Source organism: Anas platyrhynchos, chromosome 5 (assembly GCF_047663525.1).
Source record: "Anas platyrhynchos isolate ZD024472 breed Pekin duck chromosome 5, IASCAAS_PekinDuck_T2T, whole genome shotgun sequence".
In the NCBI taxonomy this organism is placed as follows: domain Eukaryota; kingdom Metazoa; phylum Chordata; class Aves; order Anseriformes; family Anatidae; genus Anas; species Anas platyrhynchos.
The window spans coordinates 33,072,626-33,095,328 of record NC_092591.1 but is presented as its reverse complement, the minus strand read 5'-3'; the positions used below and the strand labels follow the sequence as shown (position 1 = coordinate 33,095,328).

The following is a 22,703-nucleotide window of genomic DNA, read 5'->3' as shown; positions in this document are numbered from 1 at the left end:
TGTATAGATTACAACCTGACTTCTAGGACTCATAGAAAGATTTCAGAGAGGTAACAGAAAAAGGGCTGGAAAAGAGAGAGACTTGGCATACTGCTTTTTTTGTTGTTGTTGTTTGCATTTGTTTGAAGCAGGGATATTGTGTAGTCCAATCTTCAAATACGGAAGGAGAACTCAATCCCCCCTGTGCAAGATCAAATAGCTGTTTGTCAACAGAAGGATTACTTTCTCCTGCCATCTTGAGCCTCCCATATTCATTAAATGGTATTAGTCAGAAAAAAGGGGTAACAGTGAAAGGCCAAATCCTATTTGGATGTCATTTGTGGCACTGGAAAACTCAGTGAGGAAATACAAAAATCCAAACTCATCTTCTCAACATAACCATGCTACTGTGAGCAACCTCTTTAGATTTTCATCTCAGACTTTAAGATGACTATTGCTTCACTGCTTAGCTCTGAACAGCCACAACAGGCAACAGAGAGGTGGCACTAATTCAAAGACACGATGCTTAATTGTCCTGCTGACTCCTAGTAGTTAGGTAGTAACTAGTGCCCTGGCACAGTTTTGGTCTGTCTCACATTTCATCCTTGTGAAGCCTGGAAGCCAGCAGTCCTCTTGTTACCCTCTCATTTCAACTCCTTTCCTTTATTTATTCCTTTATTTATCAAGATGTGTGCCAGGCTGCTGAGCTGCTGTCTGTCCCAGTGACAGAATGAATAAAAAAGGCACAACATACCAGGCACCACGAAGAAAAGGCTCCATCATCACTGCTCATTCAAGGCCTCATAAGAAGGCATCCAGCTCCAAAAGCATTCTGACTTGTGAAGAATAGGATAAGAAGAGAGCGCTTTGAATTTCTGCTCCTACCTACAGATTGTTTGACTTATGGAGAGCATCCAGCAAGCTTGCTCTGGCTTAGCACTATGCAGATGTGCTGAAGAAAGATTGACGATAATACCTATGTTGCATGAAGAAATTTTTTCTTGTTTCACCCTAAGTTCAGCCTGAACTTCCCAAGTGGTTGATTTTCTTCAGAGCATAACCCAGGGTGGGACAAAATGCCTGGCAGGCAAATAACCCACACCTTTACTTTTGGCTCAGGCACCACAGTGTCAGGTGAGCTGCTCCCTGTTAAGTCAAAGCTGCTGAAATGCAATACTGAGTTCACTCAATCCATGAAGTTACCACCTTGCAGGTACTTCCCCCCTAAGAATACCCAGAATCCGTAAGAATACTCCAGATTCTTCTGAAAACTCCCCACTGCTTCTGAAGCACTTTTCAACTATGCTGCAAAGATGACCAATTTTCAGGCAGCAGATTCTGACTTTAAACTAGCAAACTATTGCCAGAACCTACCCTTTCCAACCGCTTACTACTGCTAATATGCTGGCTTGCTTCACTAAGACTTGCTGTGTATAGAAATTAGGTAGCCCAAGGATCACATGACATTTCCAATCAACAGCCAACAAAATTAAAATAGATGCTACTTGTAAACAGCAAGCTGACATTACCCAATTTGCACTCACTTAAGCTCACAGAAGACATTTGTCTGTTCTTTGAGAAGGCTGAGCTGAAAAATCGTTACTTTGCAGTTTATTCTTACTAAGAATTTTCAACGCTTATTGTGGAATGGGTTTCTGTATTTCCCACTTTAATTAGACATTTCCTGTGCATTTTTTTTTTCCTCTCTTTGGAAACTCTGACACTGCAAGAGTTTGAAGCACATTCACATGATTATCATACGCAACCTTTTAGAGGAACATAACAGAAGGATGACACAGTCCTAGTTATTCCAGACTCACTAACTGGGCAAGCAGGCAAGCATTGGAAACAAAACGCAGAGCATAAGGAAGTGCTTTTCTCCCCAGAAAAAGGTTGCTCAGCAGAACATACCACTGCCACACAAATGTAGATGTCACTCAGACGGTCATGCTGTGTAACACAGGCGAGTATTCAACAAGGAATTGGGACATCAAGGAGAGTAAGCCATGACCCTCAGTTTCCTCCTCACCCGGTGACATTCTGTTCAGTCCTCCCAAACAGCACAAGCTGCTCAGTTAATGGCCCTGTTACCAGGGGGCTGCATACTGTTCAGCTATACGTGGAAGATCATTTTATTTTAACAACAGATCAGCTGTACATACTGAAGTTGTGTTGATGGACACTACACAAGAATTGCTAGACTCGTATTAGTTCAGCAAAGACCAAAAAATACTGACCACCCATCAAGAACAGACACAGTAGCTGCAAATAGTTGTCACAACCCTGTCTGCAGAGAGAAGTCCTAAAAAACAAACAAACAAAAAAAAAAACAAAAAACAAAACAAACCACTAATACAGCAGCCTTCATATTCTTCTTCATCTGTAATAGTCCTAATTCATCCAAAGGCACTGGCCCATTATCCACACATTTCCGTGTGAACAGAAGGAACGGAGCTGAAACACTAGAGAACAAAAAACACTAGCTCTACCCTCAAAGAAAATCACATTGTGCTCCTTGTCTTTCCTAAAAGAAAAAAAAAAAAAGAATAAAAGAGATGAAAAACTCTTAATGAGCCCAGCTCCATAGCAAACATTTATTTATTAGAAAATCTACTCAATATGTACATGCAAAGAGATGAAAAAAGACTGTTGGACAGCTAACTGCAAAACACAGATGTCTGCTTAAGTAGAGTCCAACAGCCTTCAGGTTCGGGCTGTGATCCACTGAACTCATCCCACGTCAAGTGACCAGTGCTTGGATTTCAATTGCACAAAGTGGAGGATACCTGTTTTTGGATACCAAACTGGTTGGTTATTTAATCCTTGTTGTATGAGCTGCCACCTACAGAGAACAATTCAATATGAAACATGAAATGAGAAGGTGGGGGATCATTTTCTCCCAAACGTAACTAAGAGAATTGCAGCCTTCAGGTACAATGTTCTGTGCTACAGTAACCCTTGAAGTTGATCCTGAGTTTAGAACAGGGTCTGGATGATGCAGAGCCTGAGGCTGTATCATAAACAAATAAGGAACTTAGAGGAACCACAAGCAGTATTCATCCTGCACATTACAGGAACTATTCTCTTTTGTTTCCCTCTCACCCCACGCTGGGGAAAGGAGGGTAAGGTACAAGGGACAGGTTGCAGGAAATCAGTAACTGCATACAGCCACATCACGAAATATTCAAATCTGAAAGCATCGATGCTTCTTTGGTTTGCATTTACACTCCGATACCTGGTACAGTGAGGACCTGGCCCAGAACAAGATCTCCGAGATGCAATCTGAACACAAATAACGTGCAAAAAGACTGGAATAAAAATTGTAGATGCACTTGTCATTCTCAGTACAGCACTTCACATACATAATGAAGTTAGGTGCACTTGTAACCTTAGAGTACTCCTGTAGCTCCCTTGCTCCCAGGTAACCAGTCTTCAAACAAGCTGCCTCCAACACTTCTAGCCATTACAGGGAAGAAACACTCAGGGCCCCCTTTTCTCCCCATCCCAACCACTTTCAACAGGTAGATCTAAGATTTGTTTAATCTTTTTGCCCTTCCTCCACCTGAAAGCAGTTGCACAGTAGGTTGCTTTCAAACTCATACCCCATGGAAGCAGCCTGATGCCTTTCCATGAGATCTGGGGATGAGACGAACCATACACTGAGTTAAGGGGGAAGCATCAAGAGTCTCCAAAATCACAGTAAGGGCATGAAGCTCAACTCCTAAAGAGCTCATGAGGTGTAAAGTCTGCACTGGGCATGATCAGAGACCTGAATTCAAACAAAACCCACTGCAAATTTAAGGTATTCCTGTAATATTTCAATTAAATGTGCAAAGTAAATATTCCAAGCTCTTTAATTTTACCAAAATGTTAATGCTCCTATTTCAAAGGAAATGAGCTTTTTCTCATTTTTCTCTGAGATACATGGAGTTGTATTAGAGAAAATACCATTTCCTCTCCTTACCAGGGCACTCCTTCCTGCCTTGTGTACAAGAGGCAGAACAGGAGATGCTGGCCAGCATCTCTGTGCTTTGAGGAGGCCCTAAGATTCTCTCACAAACACCGGACATACTGCAGTGAATTGCATGGTACACCATCTATTCTGAAGAAAAAGACTTAGTCCATCTGACTGAAAATAAATAAATAAATAAAATCCCCAAACACACAAACTCAGGATATTTCAAAACTCAAATTTCATCTCACCACACTTGTTGGAAGGAAGAAGCCCATTTCCAGTTTATCCTTCCACAGAGCAGTACAGGATTGTTGGATTACGTGATACAAGGACCTAATGGAAATGCTTCCCATTAACTCCCATTAGAATCTTAGCATTTGCACTTGTAAACAGAGTCTATACGCTAACAGTGACAGGGTAGTGCTTAACAGGAACTAGCCTTTTCAGGAACTAAATGCTAATGTTTGACTAAAGCCTGAGTCAAATGACATCATCTAATTTTAATGGAGTACTGGATGTTCCTAGTACTACCTGCCCCCCCGTTGGGATTATGACCCCACAACTCAGAGGCAAAGACAAATGCACCAACTTCTCTGGTCATGCAGGTCAGTGTCCAATATTATTATACACACCTGGCTTTAATGACACTTTTAACAAATATACCAGATGCAAAATCTGGCAGCGAATGAGCTGGCTCACATTCACTCCACCATTTCTGCTACTGGGACAGGGTGAAAAGGAAGCAACAAAAATGGCCAGATCCAAGGCCACCAGGTGTTGTCACTGCAAGCCCAGAGATGGTTTCTCCACAGCTTACTGAATTTGTTAGGTCTGTAGAAGCTTACACTGGAATTCAGTTAAGCAAGAGAGGACTTGTTTGATTTGTTTTTAAAACAGTAAATCCAACTTTCGATACTCAGAGCTGAAAAAACAGTGATCTGTGAAATAGTTCCTTTTATTTAGAGACGATTCTCTTTAGCATCCCCACCTCCAAGAACTACCTTACAGGTCTGTCTCCACATCCTCACCACAAGAGGATGGGAACCTGCTTCAGTTCCTGTTTTGTAGTATTTTCTGATACAGAGCAGTTTCAGCTTCTCCACAAGAAACCTCAGTATTTAAATGGACAGCAATGACACCTAGTGGCTTGTTAAGAATTTGCCTTACTAAATTTCCAGCTGTCATTTATTTTTAGTAATGAGACAAAGCACACAGCCCCCAGCATTTCAGTTACAAGTTTCCAACTAAATAGGCCAACAGCAAGAGCATCTGAAATTCTCTAGGAACACTTCCACAGCGCACACTCGCTGTTGTCTCCCGCAACTTGCAGCATTTCTCCAGTCACTTGCTTGAAGCGGAGGTGAGGTAGCTGGTACTGGTTTACTTTAGGTTTTGCCCACATAACTAAATTTCTTCAGCATAAATCTAGTTACAGCTATTTATTCTGGTTAAATAGGGCTTGCGCTTCCACCCACCTTTCTGGTTTTGTTCTCTACCTGCACTAAACTAAACGGTAGAGGTTATTTCCACAAAGAAGTCCTAAGGCCACATCATCTAACTGGTACATAGTTCATTCACAACTTAAAACAAATACCAAAGACTTGAAAAAAACAAACAAACAAACAAAAAAAAAACAACACGTAATTGCACTGAAATTAAAGAGAAAAGAAAAATGCTGTTCTGAAAGTACAGAGGAAGAGATCTTGCAGACCGGACTTAAGGGAGAACATTAAACACTTCATTTCTGTTCACCTGCCCAGAACCTACCCACTCTTACCTTTTTCAGTGAGTGATACTGCAAAATTGTCAAGAAGCACAGGTGAATAGTTATTGAAATGTTTGAAACACAGGAGTGAGGTAAGCTCAGAAGACATCTTCATGTACCTTTCTACACTACTGACACCAGTCATTTAATCACTACTGGAGTCTTTGCAGGGGGTAACATTCTCCACAGCCTCAGCAGCAAATAACCTAAAGATTTTCTGTCAACAATGGTGAGGAACCATGACATTTGTGATGTATGTACCTATTATACAAGCCCAGAGCCCTCTGATCATTAAAAATAAAAAAAAATAAAAAACCTAGTTTCAGTTTTGTTAACTGAGATGTATTAATACTCAAGACTGAAGTCAGTGGATTTTTGAGGTACTTTCCCCATCAATCTATCTCACGCAAAGACTTATGTGTTTTGATTTACTTGGTATGCCCCAGTTTCCAGACATACACTTCTTCCAATATTGCAGACCAGCAAATCTCTCTGGAATGTTCTGTAAGCAAATATTGCTCCTTGTCAAGAGCAAAGCAGAAACGTTTATCTAATATTGTGACATTCTGTTGCGCTAAGAGGAAAATAATGGAGAACTACTAATAACATACCAGGAAAGCATACTGTAAACACTACAAAGTAAAAGGATGGAATAAGCATTAAGAATGCCCCAAGGAAAATAAGCAACTTTATGTTACTCACTGCGTCAGGATGAGTTGCTACTCATGTTTCTGTTAAAAGGCAGAAAAAAAGCCACTTGCTTGCTTTGGACCAGGAAAAGGTTTGGGCACAGGGCTGCTGTTTCTTTATAATGGTTATCGACCTTGAATATCACACTGCTTACATGAAAAGACAATGATTCAGGAGCAGCCACTTACAACAGGTTTAATGCTGAACTTCAAAGGACATCACATTTAGTTCCATCACAAATTCTTCTGATAACAGCCATCAACTTATAAAAAGTAAAAGGCTATCCAGAGCCAAAGAAAACTACTGAATGGGGTTTCTGATCCACTGGTTTATGGAACCACTGAAACAGCAGTTTCTGATAAGCCAGCAACAAGCACTACAAGGCAATAATAACGAAACTGCTTATCCCATAGCTCTAGCAGTGAGAAGATTTCAAAACTTCAGATCTTCCTGCCAGCTCTGCTTTTTATTACTCACTTTACACAAGTAAAATTCATTCATTACAGGCTGAAGCTCCAAAAAAAGCATGGATGTTCTTCTGGAGTTATTAATAGTTATCAAAATTCTTAGGTCTGTTCCTTGAGGAAAGAAACTGATACTCCCTTTTAGTGATGTGAAGACCAATTTCTACATCCTATGAACAGAGTAAGTGACTTGCAGATTGAGACAGGTGCTGAAGACAAGCACAGACAGGTATGCAAAATAACAAGAGTTTTTCAGAGGACAATTGTTTTCTCTTGCCTTAATTAAAAGTCATAGTTTTTATCCCCTAACAGTAGAGCTTCACCAAAATTTTAGTTTCTTTAGTAATAAAACAAGGAACCCAAGCTAAACTACTAGAGCTTTTTGTTGTTGTTCCCTGGGAAGAATTGCCTTCTGGGAAGAATTTTCCAAGTCAGAGCAACAGACCGGCATTGAGCTGCAGCCATCCCCAAAAAGCATCAGATGCTGTCAAGAAGGCAAAAACCTGCCTGATTACACAGCACTGGCTTCAAATAGGAGAGCAACTTTGTTACCACCAATTAGAGCTTTCTGTAGTCCATCCTTGAAGGAATCTATGACTAGATCCCTATTCAAGGGCAGCTTGAAGAGGAACAGAGGAGGGCAATACAAAAGGGTAGTGTTCCTACTTGTCTGGAGTATCAGTTAAAACCTTACTAGTGCATGTATCAATTTTGGTTTGGAGTGGAGATGAAAACAAAACCCACTATACAAAGGCAATTACAGAAGAAATGGGACGGCAGGGTAAACAGGCTAGAAAGCATTGCCAAAAAAAAAAAAAAAAAAAGAGTCCTTAGAGAAAATCCAAATATATGGACTGGCCCATAAAGCTCGTGGGAAAGAAGAATTACACCCTCTGAATTGCAGGCAAATGACTTATGTGTATTGTGAGACACCTGCTTGAAAAATTATACACATTCCTGTATTACATTGTGTAGAAACATGTATTTGTGTGGCATGATGTTTACAAAATATATGTGCAAGAGCACTTCTCCTTTCATGTTCTCTCAGTGTATGTGGTTATAGCACTCATCAAAAAGGAAACCAAAGGCAATTCTAGCACTGGAAGTAATGAATAAATCTAGACTGCTGAGTGTTCCTTACTGCCATCCCTTTAAGGTTGTCTTCACCAAAACAGATACCACACTACAGGGAAGAGAAACCACACACTATTGCCAGTTCCTTCTGGGCAACAAGGCACTCCGTTAGCTTCCCACTGAGAACTTCAGAACTGCAAGTTGCAAACATCTAAAAAAATCCAGAAGATTAGCTTTAATTATTTTTCAAGCTCTTAGCCATCACTACATCCCCTCATTTTTCAAGACTAGTTCACTGTAATTCCAGTAACAAGACCCCACTACTCTTTCCTTAGAATTGCACAGAAGCCACCATGTTCCCACTTCTGGAGCTTGTATTTCTACCACAGAAGCGTCACCAGTTGTGAACAAAACCACTCTAGTGTACTGACAGTTGCAGTTTTGGAGGAGAACTACAGCCAGCTTTGCATCTCCTCTTCGTACTTTTGGGGATCAATAAAGGGCTTGTCAATGGACCGGATCATCAGTTCTCCACAGTACACACATTCGGCTGCCACAATATCATCAATGTCAGCTTTGATTTGTTCCCGGCTCTGCTGCCCCTTCCCCAAGCTAGCAGTATCTGCATCCTTGGGACGATGGTGGCCTTTGGAAGGCTGACTGGTAGCTGCCAGCTTCTTTTGAAGATCTTCAAGCTTTGCCTGCTTATAGGCAGGAAGGTTTGGAAAAACTGCCTGAAGAAGACAGTCATAATGGAACATGTGACCACAAAGGAAAAGGTAAAATGGGCGGTTTAAAAGTGGAAAGTCACAAGCAGCACACTTTTCCTGAGGCTCAACAGAGCCATACTTATTTCTCATTTCCTGGATGTCTTCTCGAATTCTCTTGGCACTCTGTGTGGCTTCTTCCATCTCCCTTTTCAGCTCCTCAATGTGCTTGTTGTAGTCCTCCAGAGAGTTACAGATTGCCTCCTTAAAATGGTCAATAGTGACAAAGTCTGGAAAGAATGGCAGGACGTCTTCAATCTTCAGCAGGGCGCAGCTGGAAAGGCAAGCCATTGCCTTCTTGACATCTTTCTCTTCTTGAACAACATGGCGAGCAATCTTCAACCAGAGCTTCTTCCGGAGTTCCTCATCATCTTCAGGGAGGTCTGCACAGGACTTGGCAAGATCAACATCCACCTAGAAGTTGAACAGACGAGGAAACTGAGTTCAAAGCCTGCTGTCCATTACAGGAGGCATTTATAGAAAACCTCTTGCTATTTCATTGCCTAGGGCTTCACTCATCACTGGCCTGCTGCTTGTTTACATCGCAAACACCTCTCCATCGCTACTGCTTCAGTTAGAAGATTTGCTTACTACTGAGCAAAGAACAAAGCACAGCACTAAAATAAAGGTGTTACACTATCTTTGCTGGCTACACGCTTCAGTGAAGACACAGCAGTGCCAGTAGAGAGACCTCAAACATCTCCCTGAAGGTCAGACTAAGCTGACAAAAGCATTACTCTGATAATTACCACAGCTAGGAATAGAAAGCAAATAGAATCCTGAACAACAGCTGAAAAAGCCTTGCATAAATGCAGAATAATTTTATGTTGGAGACTGAGCTTAAGACAGACAGTATTCCCCCTTGTACTTTTCATACCCACACCTTCAATTAAAGTCAGCTGTCCACCTAAAACAGCTGTGAAAGCACAGACATTAAGAGCCTTTCCTCCTAGACTTAGCTGCACAGCTCCTATACAGATGAGTCTGTCCATTTCCTCTCAGTTTTCAGTTATTTGAGATAACTTGACCTAGCTACATACATACATCATAGCATGCAGGCAGACACACATACCTGTAATGCAAGATCCACGGCTTCTTCATATAATTCCATCACTTTGTAAATATGGACACAAGCATGGTGGTGCCCATGCTCTGCACACAGGCGCAGTGCGTACTTCAGGTCGTAGTGGATCCTGTTTGGATTGGTTCCTGCTTGCTCCAGGTATGATAGTAGCGAGTCTGGCCGACACAAAGCGTAGAGAGACAACAAGTAGTTATGAATAGCTTGCTGGGTTTCCTCCAGCTGATAGACACAGAACTCCATGTATCTAATGGCTTCATTGATCTGCTGGGTGCTGGCACTCTGGCTATAGTTAACAAGAGCTGGAATGAGATTCCTGGCATCAAGTCTGGAGCCCATAGAAATCCAAGCATCAACTACCTTCTTGGGAATATGCTGGATGAGGACTGGGGAGAACTTGTAGAACAGCTTCTCATCTCTGTGCCTAGACAGCACATTTAAAGCTTCATCATACTCATCATGCTGGCAGTGGTGAGCTACTACTCGCTCATAGTCCTGCATGATGACTGCAAAGTAGACCATGTGCTCTGTGTCCCCATGGCTCGCCAACAGTTCATAAATAGATGCCCGATTATTAAACAGACAGTCTTTGTTTTTAGGGCTGCTCAGGAAGGTGCGAAATTTCTCCCGCGTATCCAAATAGAGATTTCGCTGTGAGGGATCTCCTTCCAATATACCTAGCCAGTTCAGATACAGCTCTGTTAACCACGTGGTCAGAAGAGTGGTCTGTGTCTTCTCAGAAGGCTTCAGGCTACTTAGCTTCTTAATCAGAAACTCCATCAGGGCCTCTTCTTGCTTGGCTTCAATGAACTTAAGGGCAATTTCCTCGAAGTAGTTCTGGGTCAGCGCATAACATTTGGCACTGTCTAGGTATCTCTTGTTTTGGAAGCAGTGCTCTGCCTCTTTTGCCAACACAATGTCTAGGCACTCTGGACGGTCTTTACAATACTCTTTAGCTAAATCAAATTTGTTCATATTCATATACATCTTCCACACATCTCTAGATTCCCGCTGGACGTGATAGCGGAACACTACTTTCTCCGTGTGGATCCATATCTGCTGAACTGTGGGATCCTTGATCATGCGTGTCAATGTGCCAAACTTCTCCAGGAACAGGTCTTGAAAGACAACCTGCTCATTCAGAGTGCATACAGCCTTTACCCGGTCAGGCAGCAGCAACAGAAAGTGAAACTGGGTAAGTACAATGGATATTGGCTTGTTCACAGTTATGTCAATATCAGAAGGATAAACCCAGACCCGTTCATCACTCAGAATTGAATCAGGACGGCTATAATCCAAATTACCATACAAAACACCATTACCCATCATCCAGGCAAAGGAGCGTGGGTTGGAACGCAGTTTTGGAGTGTAAAAGGCTATCTCGCTGAAACCGAAGCTGGCTGGAAACTCCCGGAAGCTGGGCAAATGATCAGCATGCAGAGCAAATATGGAGCTGAAGCCTTGCTGCTCTGTCCCTTCAGGCACTTTGCCAACAAACTGGAATAGTCTCTTTCGAGTGGTGGCGATAATAAAAAATTTTCCTTCTATTCCTCGTTCAATCTCTAAACAGCAGACTGGTGCGGGTCCTGATTCCTCCTCCAGAGTGTAGACCTGTCGGAAGTACTGGTCGGGATTAGTGCTGAAGAGGCTTCCCTCACTGACAGATATTTCGGCTTCATAGATTTGCCCCTGGGCTGTTCCCACCAGGATAGGCCCAGTGTTGGTCTCTGTACCAAGAAATTTGTTCCAGCCCACGCTTTCAATTAAGTGGCCTTTCCAGCGGGAGAGTGTCCGTGCTTTCTGAACACTTCTGTTAAGGTAAAGGCATTCACTAGTGTTCAGAGCAATCAGCAGATGAGAGCCTGCAGGGGCACGGGAGAAGGGCAGAAGGATAGAACAAATTTACACTGTTGCCTAAGCAAGTCAAATTCCTAAGGCTTCTCAGCCTCATATTAGATAAGCACTAGTATCAACAGACTTCATCAACATACTTTTCCAGGCATTCATAAGAACATGGGGGATTTCCATACTGGATCAGAACAGTAGTTCATGTTGCAAACTAAAATTGCAAATCCCAGAATCTTCAGAAAAAAGGTATTCTTCTATTTTAATAAACATTCTAAGAACAAACATTTCCCAGAGTTCTCTCCTGTCCCTGGCAGCTAATGAGCATCTCTTTCCAAAAATTTTGTTTGGTTTTAAATCAGTCAAGGCTACAGCAAGCTGCAGATGTTTGACAGTTCTTTAAAAAAAAAAAAAACAACTTACATATACACAAACAGTACAAGGCAACTGCAAGGATTTCCTATGGTTTCTTTTAGCAGCCTTGTTCAGAACAGCCTCATTGCATCAGTGAACAGCCTCATTGCATTTCAGATGGTTCAAAAGCAACAACATACACACGAATCAGTAGGCAGAACCCCTGGGCAATGGAGTACAGCCCACAAGAACCATCTGTTTGCCTTATTCACAGAACAGAGAAAAAGAGGACTCCTTCCCCAGTACTTGCAATGCACATTCAGTTGTCTCTGCTGCCAACCACTGCCTGTAAATATACACAGCCCATTGCCTCACCTGTGTGGTCCAAAAACATCTTGTAGACTCTGGCTTCATCTTTGCGTCCCAACTCTACCTGATTAGGTTCATCTGGCTTCCCAAGATCAATCCTGCAAAGAGAAACTATGAAAGAATGCTGCCCACAAAAGTTCACACAGGCATAGTTTCTTACAGTTTTCCATATATGCAGGTTTGTGGCTTCTTATCCCTTTTTTAATTACAAGTTCCCTATTAACTTAAAAAAAAAATAAAATAGGAAAACATTCAATAACTTCAGGTGACTGGCAGCATTACCTGAGAAGGGTGTCTTTGCCAAGGCTCATACAGAGCTGGTTAGAGGAGACCACTAAGCTGTTAATTTTCTCTGGAGGAGCAAAATCAATTCTTTGCTTGTTAAATATTGGTGTTTCCTTCTCCAGCCGTGCATTCACATACCCTGGAGAAAGAACGTGAACACTTATACAACACAATACAAAGAAAACACAAGAACTACATGCTACACCAGAATCTACTCTTGAAAGACAGAGGAACCACTGCCTGCTTTAGGTTTTACCAAAAAGATACAGTGCTCTGTGGAGCATAAACACTGAGAGCAGCACTCCCGTAAGTACAAAACAGAAAAGTAGTAATATGCCTTACTGTCTTGTTACAGAAATGCAAGCTTGTCACAAGGAATTCCAGGGCAAGATACAGAACTGTTACATAAACTGCATATGAAGCTGAAAACGGGAACAGAATCAAAAGACTTTTTTTTTTTTTGGGGGGGGGGGGGGGGGGGGGGAGGGGAGGGAGGGGGAGGGGCAGTTTATTTGTTCAAGACAGAAGAAAACAGCTGGTATTATGTAAGACACAAACAGCGCTCTGGTTTGACACTCCCATACAAGGTACAAAAGAGACAACTGCAGCGTTAGCTGAAATATATTTCTTACTTTTTCCATATTGGAATTGAATAGGCTACAATATTCGACATCCATAGTGCACAAGGTGAAGTTATTTTTAAAACCATGTTAATGTTAATTTGTTTGTTGATGGTGAGGATGTTATTTATGCGTGTTTGTTGTTGGTGGTTTTAGTTTCATATGAAAAAAACAACAACCAAACAAGTTATAATAATCATCAGCAAAATCCTGGAACATCTGTACATCCACAAACAGATCGTATCTCAGAGTTGCATCCATATCTGTCCCACGAGGCAGGTTTTCCCATTGACTGAGTTTCCCATACGCACAAAGTATTACATAATCTTCTGGCAAAGAGAACAGCAGAAGATCGCAGTCTGACCACACTACCTCCAGCTGGAAAGCCAGACAGATGGGATACGTGGCTAGGTTAACTCATCTGCTTTGCTCCATGAGCAAGTGAAGGATTTCTAAGGCAAGTAGATCCACGCAGCAGGTAGCCTGAACAGGAAGATTAAAAGCAAAACAGAGCTACTACAAGTTAAGGCCACTCACCGCCAAAGCAGCTATCCAGCAAGATGTACACAATGAAAAATTTGTATCTTGGAGGAAACAGACTACCTCCATTCTGAAGAGCATTGGCCTAATAATCTCTAGGCTGGGACAAACAGCATCCCTCCAATGCATATTCCATACCTATAACCTCCTCCACATTATCCTGAAAAACTTTAACTCCAGCCCCATTGTTGTTGAAAACAACAGCACAGTAGTAGAATGCAGCCTAACACTATGATTCCTTTTATTGCTCTTTCTGCCAATATCTTCTCCTTGCTTCTGCCTCAACACTAGGCCAGCTGTGGGATCTTTAAAGGATTGCTGGTTTAGAAGAGAGATGTGCACACGGGAACAGACAAAGCAACCACAATCTGAGTAGGCAGCCTCTTGCTCAGCATGAGTATTTTTCCTCCATGCTGATCCACAGCTGAAATGCTACCCACTCATGCAAATGTGCATTCCTTGCTTTACACTTAAGCAAAACAGATGTTCTTCTGCTCAGGTTAAGCAGCTGCAATGCGAAGGCCTGAACTTGCTGTTATGAATGGTGGTTCAAAACATGCAGACAAAGCTCCCAAGGTAGAGATTCACATGATGTCACAGGTAACCAATATATATTTCCTCCATATATGCTTATACACCCCAACAAGATCTTCAAGTCCCATTCATTCAGAGAGTCTTGATTTCTTTTCAGATTGCCACCAGGCAAAAGGCAGACTGGGACAGAAAGAGGTAGGATGTTTAAGGGATTGTTTGTTTTTTATACAGTTCAAATCAGCACACTGTAGACTTAAGACTGTATCCATTAGCTATAACAACTGCAGCAGCAGTATTAACATGAGGATTTTAACTAGTGTCTGTAACATGACACGGATGCAGTTCTCCAGCTTACAATTCCCTATACAAAGGAGATAAATATTTTACAACTCAATATTCCTTTCAAACAGCCTCCTTCCTCCATCCTGACCTCAATGTCCGCTTTCTGTTCAGGTGAGATCCTACTGCAATATTTCCCACCCTGATTTCTAAAAACTATGTTCTTCCTTAGATCTTTGAATCTGTTCAAGGATTTAAGTTCACCAGCATCAATCGAGTCTACCAGGTCAAAGTAGGGCTTTTCAGGCTGGAACTGGAATACTTGAAGGTTACACTGCAGCTGTACTTGAGCTCTGCAACAGAATCTACAACTCTGAGAAACAGTACCTGTTCTGTAACGTTGGGAATGACTCACTGAAACAGAGAAATACATTTTTAACATCTTCCAGTATTTTCAACATAACCTTAAGGACTGGTTTGAGGAATTTAACTATTAACTTACACTTCTTTCAAAATCAATTTGCTTAAACTTAATTTTGCCCACAACTTTAGGCATTGGAACGGGCTGCCCAGGGAAGTGGTTGAGTCACCATCCCTGGAGGTCTTTAAAAGGTGTTTAGATGTAGAGCTTAGGGATACGGTTTAGTGGAGGACTCTTAGTGTTAGGTCAGAGGTTGGACTTGATCTTGAGGTCTCTTCCAACCTAGAAATTCTGTGATTCTATCAGGCTAAGTTTTGTTCCAAAATGGCAAAGCATTCTGATGTATGAATGACTGAAATCATGACTGGACTGAGTCCTTGCAATTAAGCAGTTTCCAAAACCTCCTTTGCCAACATCATTTGTCACCAAACAGGCAGATTTCCCAACTGTAAGACAGCCATGACCGAAGACAGCGTTGCATAAGTCAAGAAGAAAAGTTGAGTCCTTGGAAATGTATTTTCAGCTGGCACCATGTCCCAACACTGTTTTGTTCAACGAAACCTATTCAGGACACTTACTCTTACATAACATCATGCAACAAAATAACTTAACATACATTAAAACAAACAGTAGGTACATATCTACTTAAGTATGTAGATTCAGAGTAATTTTGTGTGTTTTTTCTTTATAATACATACATGAGTATGTCAATGCATATATGAGTATGACAATTCATCAATGCCATGTATACAAGCATCCCAACCTGTTTTCCCCAAAGACAGCGGGCAGCACTGTATGAGGAAAAGACTTGAAATAACATGCCAATGCATTTCCAGAAGTGTAACCCCCATATGCCAGCTCTGCATAGCAGTTGGTACTACCTTGATGATAACAGGTAGCACAGAATCCTCCCTCAACCAACATTTCCTCCCCCAGCATTCAATATGAAGTGGCATCTGATGGCCATCTATTACTGAACCTACGGGGTTTACCTTGGATTTATCAAGAAGGGTGCTTGCCATTTGGTTGCTTTCTCACATATGAAAGAAATGAGCGACTGGTCACCATACCATTGCTTTACACTGACTGCACACCCCAAATCACCCCAAACAGCGAAACTTTTAGAAAGTTGCGCCAGTATAGGAAACCAACCCCATGCAGGTACAACTGCCTGCACAGCCACTGCGGCTGCAGCAGTTGGGTTCCTTGACAAAGACTAAAAATTAAAAAAGAGGAAGCTGTTGATGTGGCCTCTGACAGCTCCCCCAGCCCTGACCTAGCCGTGCTGCAGCGCGGTGAGGCTGTAGGCACGCCGCCTGCCACAGACACCCACCACACGGCGCCTCGGGGCACTCGGCCTTTCAGGGACACCCCTCGTCCTGAGGCACCCCGGCGCCTGACGTGCCGCACCGGGGCCCGTCCGTCCGTCCGTCCGGGCAGCGGAGAGGCGCTTACCGGAGTGCGGGATGCCCACGGCGGCGCGGCTCTGCTGCACGGCGGCGGAGCGGTGCAGGGAGTCCTCGTACTCGTCCAGGATGGACGCCATGGCGCCCAACGGCCGCACCAACGGCCGCCGCCAACGGCCGCTTCCGCCAGCCCTCACGTGAGCCGCCTCACGTGCCCGCCCGCCGCCGCTCCGCGCCTGCGCCGTGGCCGCCCCCCCCCCGCTCCGCCCCTCCCGGAGCAGGGGGGGGTGAGGGCGCCGCCTCCTCAAGATGGCGGCGGGGGGATTCTCGCTGTAGTGGTGGATGCGCACGCATCTGGTGTCCTCAAACCATAGCTGGCTGCTAATAAACACTTCCATGCAAACTGACACGTCTTTTTTTTGTGACTGTTTGATCCAGTCTTGGCTTTGTAGCTAAGCAGTGATTGCCACAAAGCAGGTGGTGATCCAGCGTAAGGCTGACCTTGAATTGGGATAGATTTACTCTGCCTGTTTGTCCCATCTTTCTAGGCAAAGCTTGCTTGTTAGACCCAACTTCTGTATCAACAATACTTCAAACCTGGATTTTTGTTGTGTTCGGATTATGCCAACAGTTGTATTTACAGCTTTGCCCTCTAAACTAGCAGACTTCGTATCTGGGGTTAATGAAGTTAATCTTACACAACACTTTCAGGCTTCATCTGATTTATATTATTTTACAATGAGAACGTGTGTGTATGTACTGTATGTATACAAAATATATTATGTGTAAACTTCACAACACCTGGCAGAAACAGAAATGTTATCCCTTAGAGTACAGGGCAGTTTAAAGCACAGACAGACACATTGCAAAATTAAAGTTGGTCATCCCCATCTTTGCACATCAGCTGGCAGTGAGTAGCACCACTAGTAGCAGTGGCACATGTACAAACTAACACAGTTACATCTCCTTTTCCTCTGCCCTTCTTCTGCAAACCTCACCCCCATAAACATTGCTCCAAAACACAGCTCTGTGCCTCAGGCCTTCTCCCCAGTGCAGAGCCAGACACGCAGGTCCCACGCTGGCTGGGCTGCTGGAGGCTTTTGTAGCATTCCTCTGCGGGGTCACCTGTGTCTGCTTGGCTGAAAACACAAGGTGGCTCTTCCTGACTCAGCCTGTCTGCAAGCACTGGCAGAAGCCTAAACCCAGGTCCAGCCCCAGCTGTTTACCATCTTTGTGTGACAGCTCTGAGACATAACAAAACCACATTCCTTTGCTCTCCAATCATCCTTATCATCATAAACTGCAAGTGTTCTCATTTGGCTTTTCAAAAGGTACACACAAATCGCATTAGGTTTAGGAAAATTAGGTAGGAAGGGTTTTATTGGACTATCAGATCCATTCTCCCACTCTGGCAGATACCACATCATATACTCCTTTCTCCGTTCCTATCAAGCTCTGTCTGAAAGCGTGGGTTTTTTTCCCCAACTGCTCCAGCCCGTACCTGTCCCAGATGCTGATTGCTCTCATGATTTTGAGCTCTGATTTCCACTCTAATGTAAGCCATGGCTAGTCTGAATCAATTTGTTCTTGTTCAAACACTGTCCTGTAGTGTAAATAGTCCTCCCAATCAGGCATTAACTTCCTTCACAAAAAAATCAACTTAGAACCTTCATTCTGATTGAAAACCCAAGATTTACCAGACCAGGATTTTTCCTTTCTTCTCATAAAAAAAGAAGAAAAGAAAATGAGACAGTTTCCTGGAACATACCAGCATACTAGTATTTTCTGCAGCAGTTGCAGCTTCAGCTTGTCTTCACGTAACATGAATTAACCCCTCCTTTTAGATGAGGTCTCCCCTTTTGCCTTAAACAATGATGCTTATACTTTTGTATTTTTAGCAGTACAAGAGTGAATGATTGCTTGGTAAGTGGAAAAGCCATCCCAAAATGTGACTGGAAATTAGGCTGAACTGAAATTTGTGCACAAATTTCTCAGTGTACAGGTCCATGGAATATTTCCATTCAAATCCCACAGGACATATTTTTATAACCTTTCTTTTCTTGGTCAGATCCAGAAATGGAAGAGATTTTCTTTCCCATTTTGGTAGATACCAACACCGGTTAGGACTGATACCTCACAAGAAAGCTTTGTCTGAGTTTAGTGTGGTTAAATTGGATGCCAGATCCTCCCTTTATTTGGGAATGAAACATCAGCCTAAAGCTAACCCAGGCCCACAAGTCTGCTCTGTCCATCTGCACTATCATCTGCTGTGATTATTTAATTTACAAACATGTGCAATAATTATATCCCAGTGCTGCATTCACAGGTTTGATGTTCCGAAAAGAAGAGGGGAACAAGGGTTGTGGGCAAAGGATTTATGAGGTCTTTGATTCACCAGGACTGTGTGGAGAATCAAGATGATTACTTTTTGTGTGTAGTAGTAGTGCAAGTCTACAAGAGGGACTCATGAGAGAGATTTCAGTGAACAATTTTGGTGATCTGTTTCAACTGGAAGCCTAAATTCTGGCCTTTTTTGTTTGTTTGTTTATTTTTTTTCTAATGGATGTGCTCACATTCACAGTAGCTTCAGCTTAAACAGTAAATGTTTTCTCCCAGCTATGGGCACAGCTATCAACATCTAGATACTCTATAATGTCTTATCTACTCAACTTCTGTCAGGAACAGATTGTAGACAACAGTGTGGATGAACACATACTATATTGGAGGTCTGGATACCCAGAAGATTGAGCTTGCCTAAATCCGGGCTTCCACAATACCATCTCTGCCACTCCTGGCTGCCCTGCCCAGCCCGTTCTGTGTGCCAATATTAGCTCATCTGTGAGATGAGTGAGCCAGGTCAGTGCCACGCACCAGGTGACTGTGATCCATGATCTAAACACAAGTGCTGGTGCAGAAGGGTGGGCGGGAAGATGTGGCTTTCAGGAGAGGTAAGGACACAACAAAGGCAGCTCATATTTAAATTACGTGAACTGCCCTGGAGATAACCTGGTAACAAAATTATAATGTGAATTAAACCCTGGACTTCCTCATAGATTTTTGCTGTAGTTGTGGTACTGGTTATCCCTCTACCTCCCTGTCTGTAGAGTATTATTTTATTGTGATCAATACAAAAGTATTCCTCATTTGTAAAAGCCATGGGCAAACAAATGTACTTCCCCAAAAGCAACAACTTCCATAAGATACCAAGAAGGGTGTAACATACATGTATAGCCAGGCTCTCAGACAGGCTCTCAGACCATGCTTGCTTTGAGGAAAATGCTGCATATGCCTATGTCCCCCACCCAATCAAGAGACCTTCTCCCATTTGTGTCTCTTCCCCAGTGATGCAAATGGTGCCTCTGAGTGACCAAATGTCTTATATGTACGTACCTACTATAGCAAAAAGAAGGTCCCACAGTTGTCTAGCCATGGGTATCATGGTTGCCTGCAAGAACCTCAGCTGGAACTCAGCTCAGTAAGAATCTATAAAACAATTATAATTTACACTGGAAAAGAAATCAAAGCTTGAAAGGAGTTTGCCAGAGCCCACCTCCTAAACATTAACCACTCTCCCATGCTTTCCAAGCCGATTGTCAGGAGCAAACATCCTGCAGACCAGTAAGCACTGCATGGAACCATATCACAGACCAACTTACTACAGCTCTTCTGACAGCTCAGTAAATTTTCCCACTTCAGAGCATGCTGTCCTTCAGTTAACACACTGAATGCCCTAATGAAAACTCTCTAGGTGTAAGTGCCAAAATGAGCATACAAACACAAGAGAGGAAGGACAGAAACATGCTTTTGCATTGAGAAAACCATTTTCCCATGGCCAGCACCCTCTGGCTAATCCCTCAGTTCTAAAACTATTAACTCTTCCGGAAAGTAAAAACCAGAGATGTGGCTGAGGCAGTGGTCTTACAACATTTTATGGTTTTCCTAACTATGCGTTTTCAGCCCAGCCCCTCACTGTTCAGTGTTAAGTGCCTGCCCTTCCCTATTTCTCATGGGCAATGCAACCTTATCACCTTCTTCTTGCTAATTCCCTCACCCTTTCCAGTTAAGTGTTAACTCCTCTTTTCACTTGAAGTGTCTAAGAGATTGACATAATTAAATTAGCCCCGGAGCATTGTCTCCCAGGTTACCCTTAGTCTGAGGTTTGCTGTTCCTTTTCAGATTTAAAGAAAGGGCTTTGAGTGCCTTAAATCTCGCCTGCTTTTTCACATTTATCAACTGATTTAATGAAAGATACACTTTCTCCAGCAGGTGGCAACATACTTCTAAGTGATTTATAGAACATGAAAGAGATAAAACTCATTCTGTGCAAGTCACATAAAAGATAACTTGTCTTTGAGAAAGGGGCTGAATACAATATAGGTGCTTAATCTTTCCTTGGAACAATTAAGAAAATACTTTTGAAGCTAGTGGCACTGTCATTTGTTATTAATTTATTATTCTACAATCTTAAAATCTATTATAATGCTGTTGTTGTTATTTGCCTTCACATTTAAGTAGTGAGGCAGTGAACAGATGAACCTGGCCCCGCTTTTAATTCCAAACAGGAAGAAAGATGTTCAGAGGCCAGGACAGAGGGAGCTGTTTTCTCCCATTGTTTCTCTCCTTTTTCTTTTTTCTTTTTTCTTTTTTTTTTTTTCCTAAATGGCATTTCAAAATCACATACCTCTGATGCGCAACAGTAACACCCATTAGCTGCTGTAAAATCGTAAAGCATTTTTATTGCTGTGGACTCAGAAACTAATGAGTTCCTATCAGTCAAGAAATCTATATGGGAAAGCAAATGCTACGATCTTTCTTCCTTTGATTTCAGATGTGGTAATTTTTCTGTGAATAACAGAAGCCTGGTATTCCACTGGCTTGTGCTTTGTGGCTATTTATGCCTCTGCAAGGTTGTAAGAAAATGATATGGAAAAAGCATTTGACATCACTTCCTGCAGGCTGCAGTGACTAGACAAGGTACACCACAAGGGAAACCAGACGCAGGCTCTCATCTTTACCTTTTTGTCTGTCACTTCTTTTAAGTGGTAATTATGCTTGATTTTTCCCAGGGAGGATATACACTCAGGTGCATGACAAAATGCCCTGTGACTCAGCATTTGCTGTCTCCCTGCCTGTGATTATGAAAGTGCCTTGCCAGGCAGCGGCTATGTTTGACTTCGTGAGCGTATCCCATGGCATCCTGTGATCCTGTTTGCTCTGGCACCTGTGCTCCACCACAGCTCCTCTCTTAACTGAGATCTCCACCCACCCTGCCCCACTGCATGTTGGCATTGCCTCCTCTTTTCATCACCCCCCTGCTTCTTACTGTTTTATACTTCCTTGCATGCAGCAGGGTGAGAGGATTCAGAAATGTACCCAAGCGCATCGTTTACAAAGGGAGTGTGTTGACACACGCAGCCCACTCGTACAAAGGGAGGTGAAGCTGCAGGCCTGGTTTGCTCAGTACCCACGGGCCGTGCCAAGAGTGGCCGATACTTCTTTCTCTCTCCCCTGGGAAGAAGGAAGCCCTGCTACTTTTAAAACTCAGGATGGCCATCTCCCACAACCTGCAGTGCTTTTTTCTGAGGCAATCTGAATAGGGTGTGCAAAGGTCTGTGATAGCGGCTCCCAGCCTGTGACATCCAGTCAAATTGGTCTGTGGCCACACCTAATTATGAAGTTACAAATGAGATCGACAAGAGTGGAAGAATATGATGTCATCCGAGGTAACTGCTGCTCAGTGAAAGTCAAGAGCAGTAGCTACAAAAATAAATGAACATCATAATACTGCACTTCAGAAGGGAAATGTGGAATTGTTTGAGCTGACCCATAGGCTTGCCCCCACTACAAGAGACCAGCCCTGGTTTCCTATTCCCCTCCTCATCCACATTGACTCAGAGTTTTTAACTTAGTCCCTTACTGGGCATTTCCTCCACAGCTCTAGTGGGAAAGGTGGCTATAATTAATAGAAATGTGCAGAGAAGCAAGTGTCTTTTGCTACATAACTGTTTTGTTGTTGTTGTTGCTTTTAACAATGGACTTTGTGCAGTTGTATAAAGATGGTTGGTGACATACTGCCTAAATATATAAATTGAATTTCCACTTCAATTTACTGTGCACTCAAATGGAGAAGCTTTTCTGTTTGATTGAAGCAGAAGCTACAGATGGTACTGGATCTCAGCTGAACAAAGGTTGAACACTAACAGTACCTGAAATCTTGATCTGCCTGAAAATAATTTGATCTTGTGCACTTTGTTCCCAGTGGACAGGTATCCACA

The 22,703-nt window shown here is 42.7% G+C and overlaps 1 protein-coding gene across 1 annotated transcript; it reads right to left on the bottom strand.

Annotated features, from left to right (window-relative positions):
- Nucleotides 1–6,568: 6,568 nt before the first annotated feature.
- On the bottom strand, nt 6,569–16,665 carry VPS18 (VPS18 core subunit of CORVET and HOPS complexes). The gene is made up of 5 exons (XM_027457926.3): nt 16,478–16,665; nt 12,626–12,767; nt 12,350–12,441; nt 9,767–11,637; nt 6,569–9,108 (listed from the first exon to the last, which is right to left on the bottom strand). The coding sequence occupies exons 1-5, from the start codon at nt 16,566–16,568 to the stop codon at nt 8,380–8,382; spliced, it is 2,925 nt and encodes a 974-aa protein (XP_027313727.1). The 5' UTR covers nt 16,569–16,665; the 3' UTR covers nt 6,569–8,379.
- Nucleotides 16,666–22,703: the final 6,038 nt, after the last annotated feature.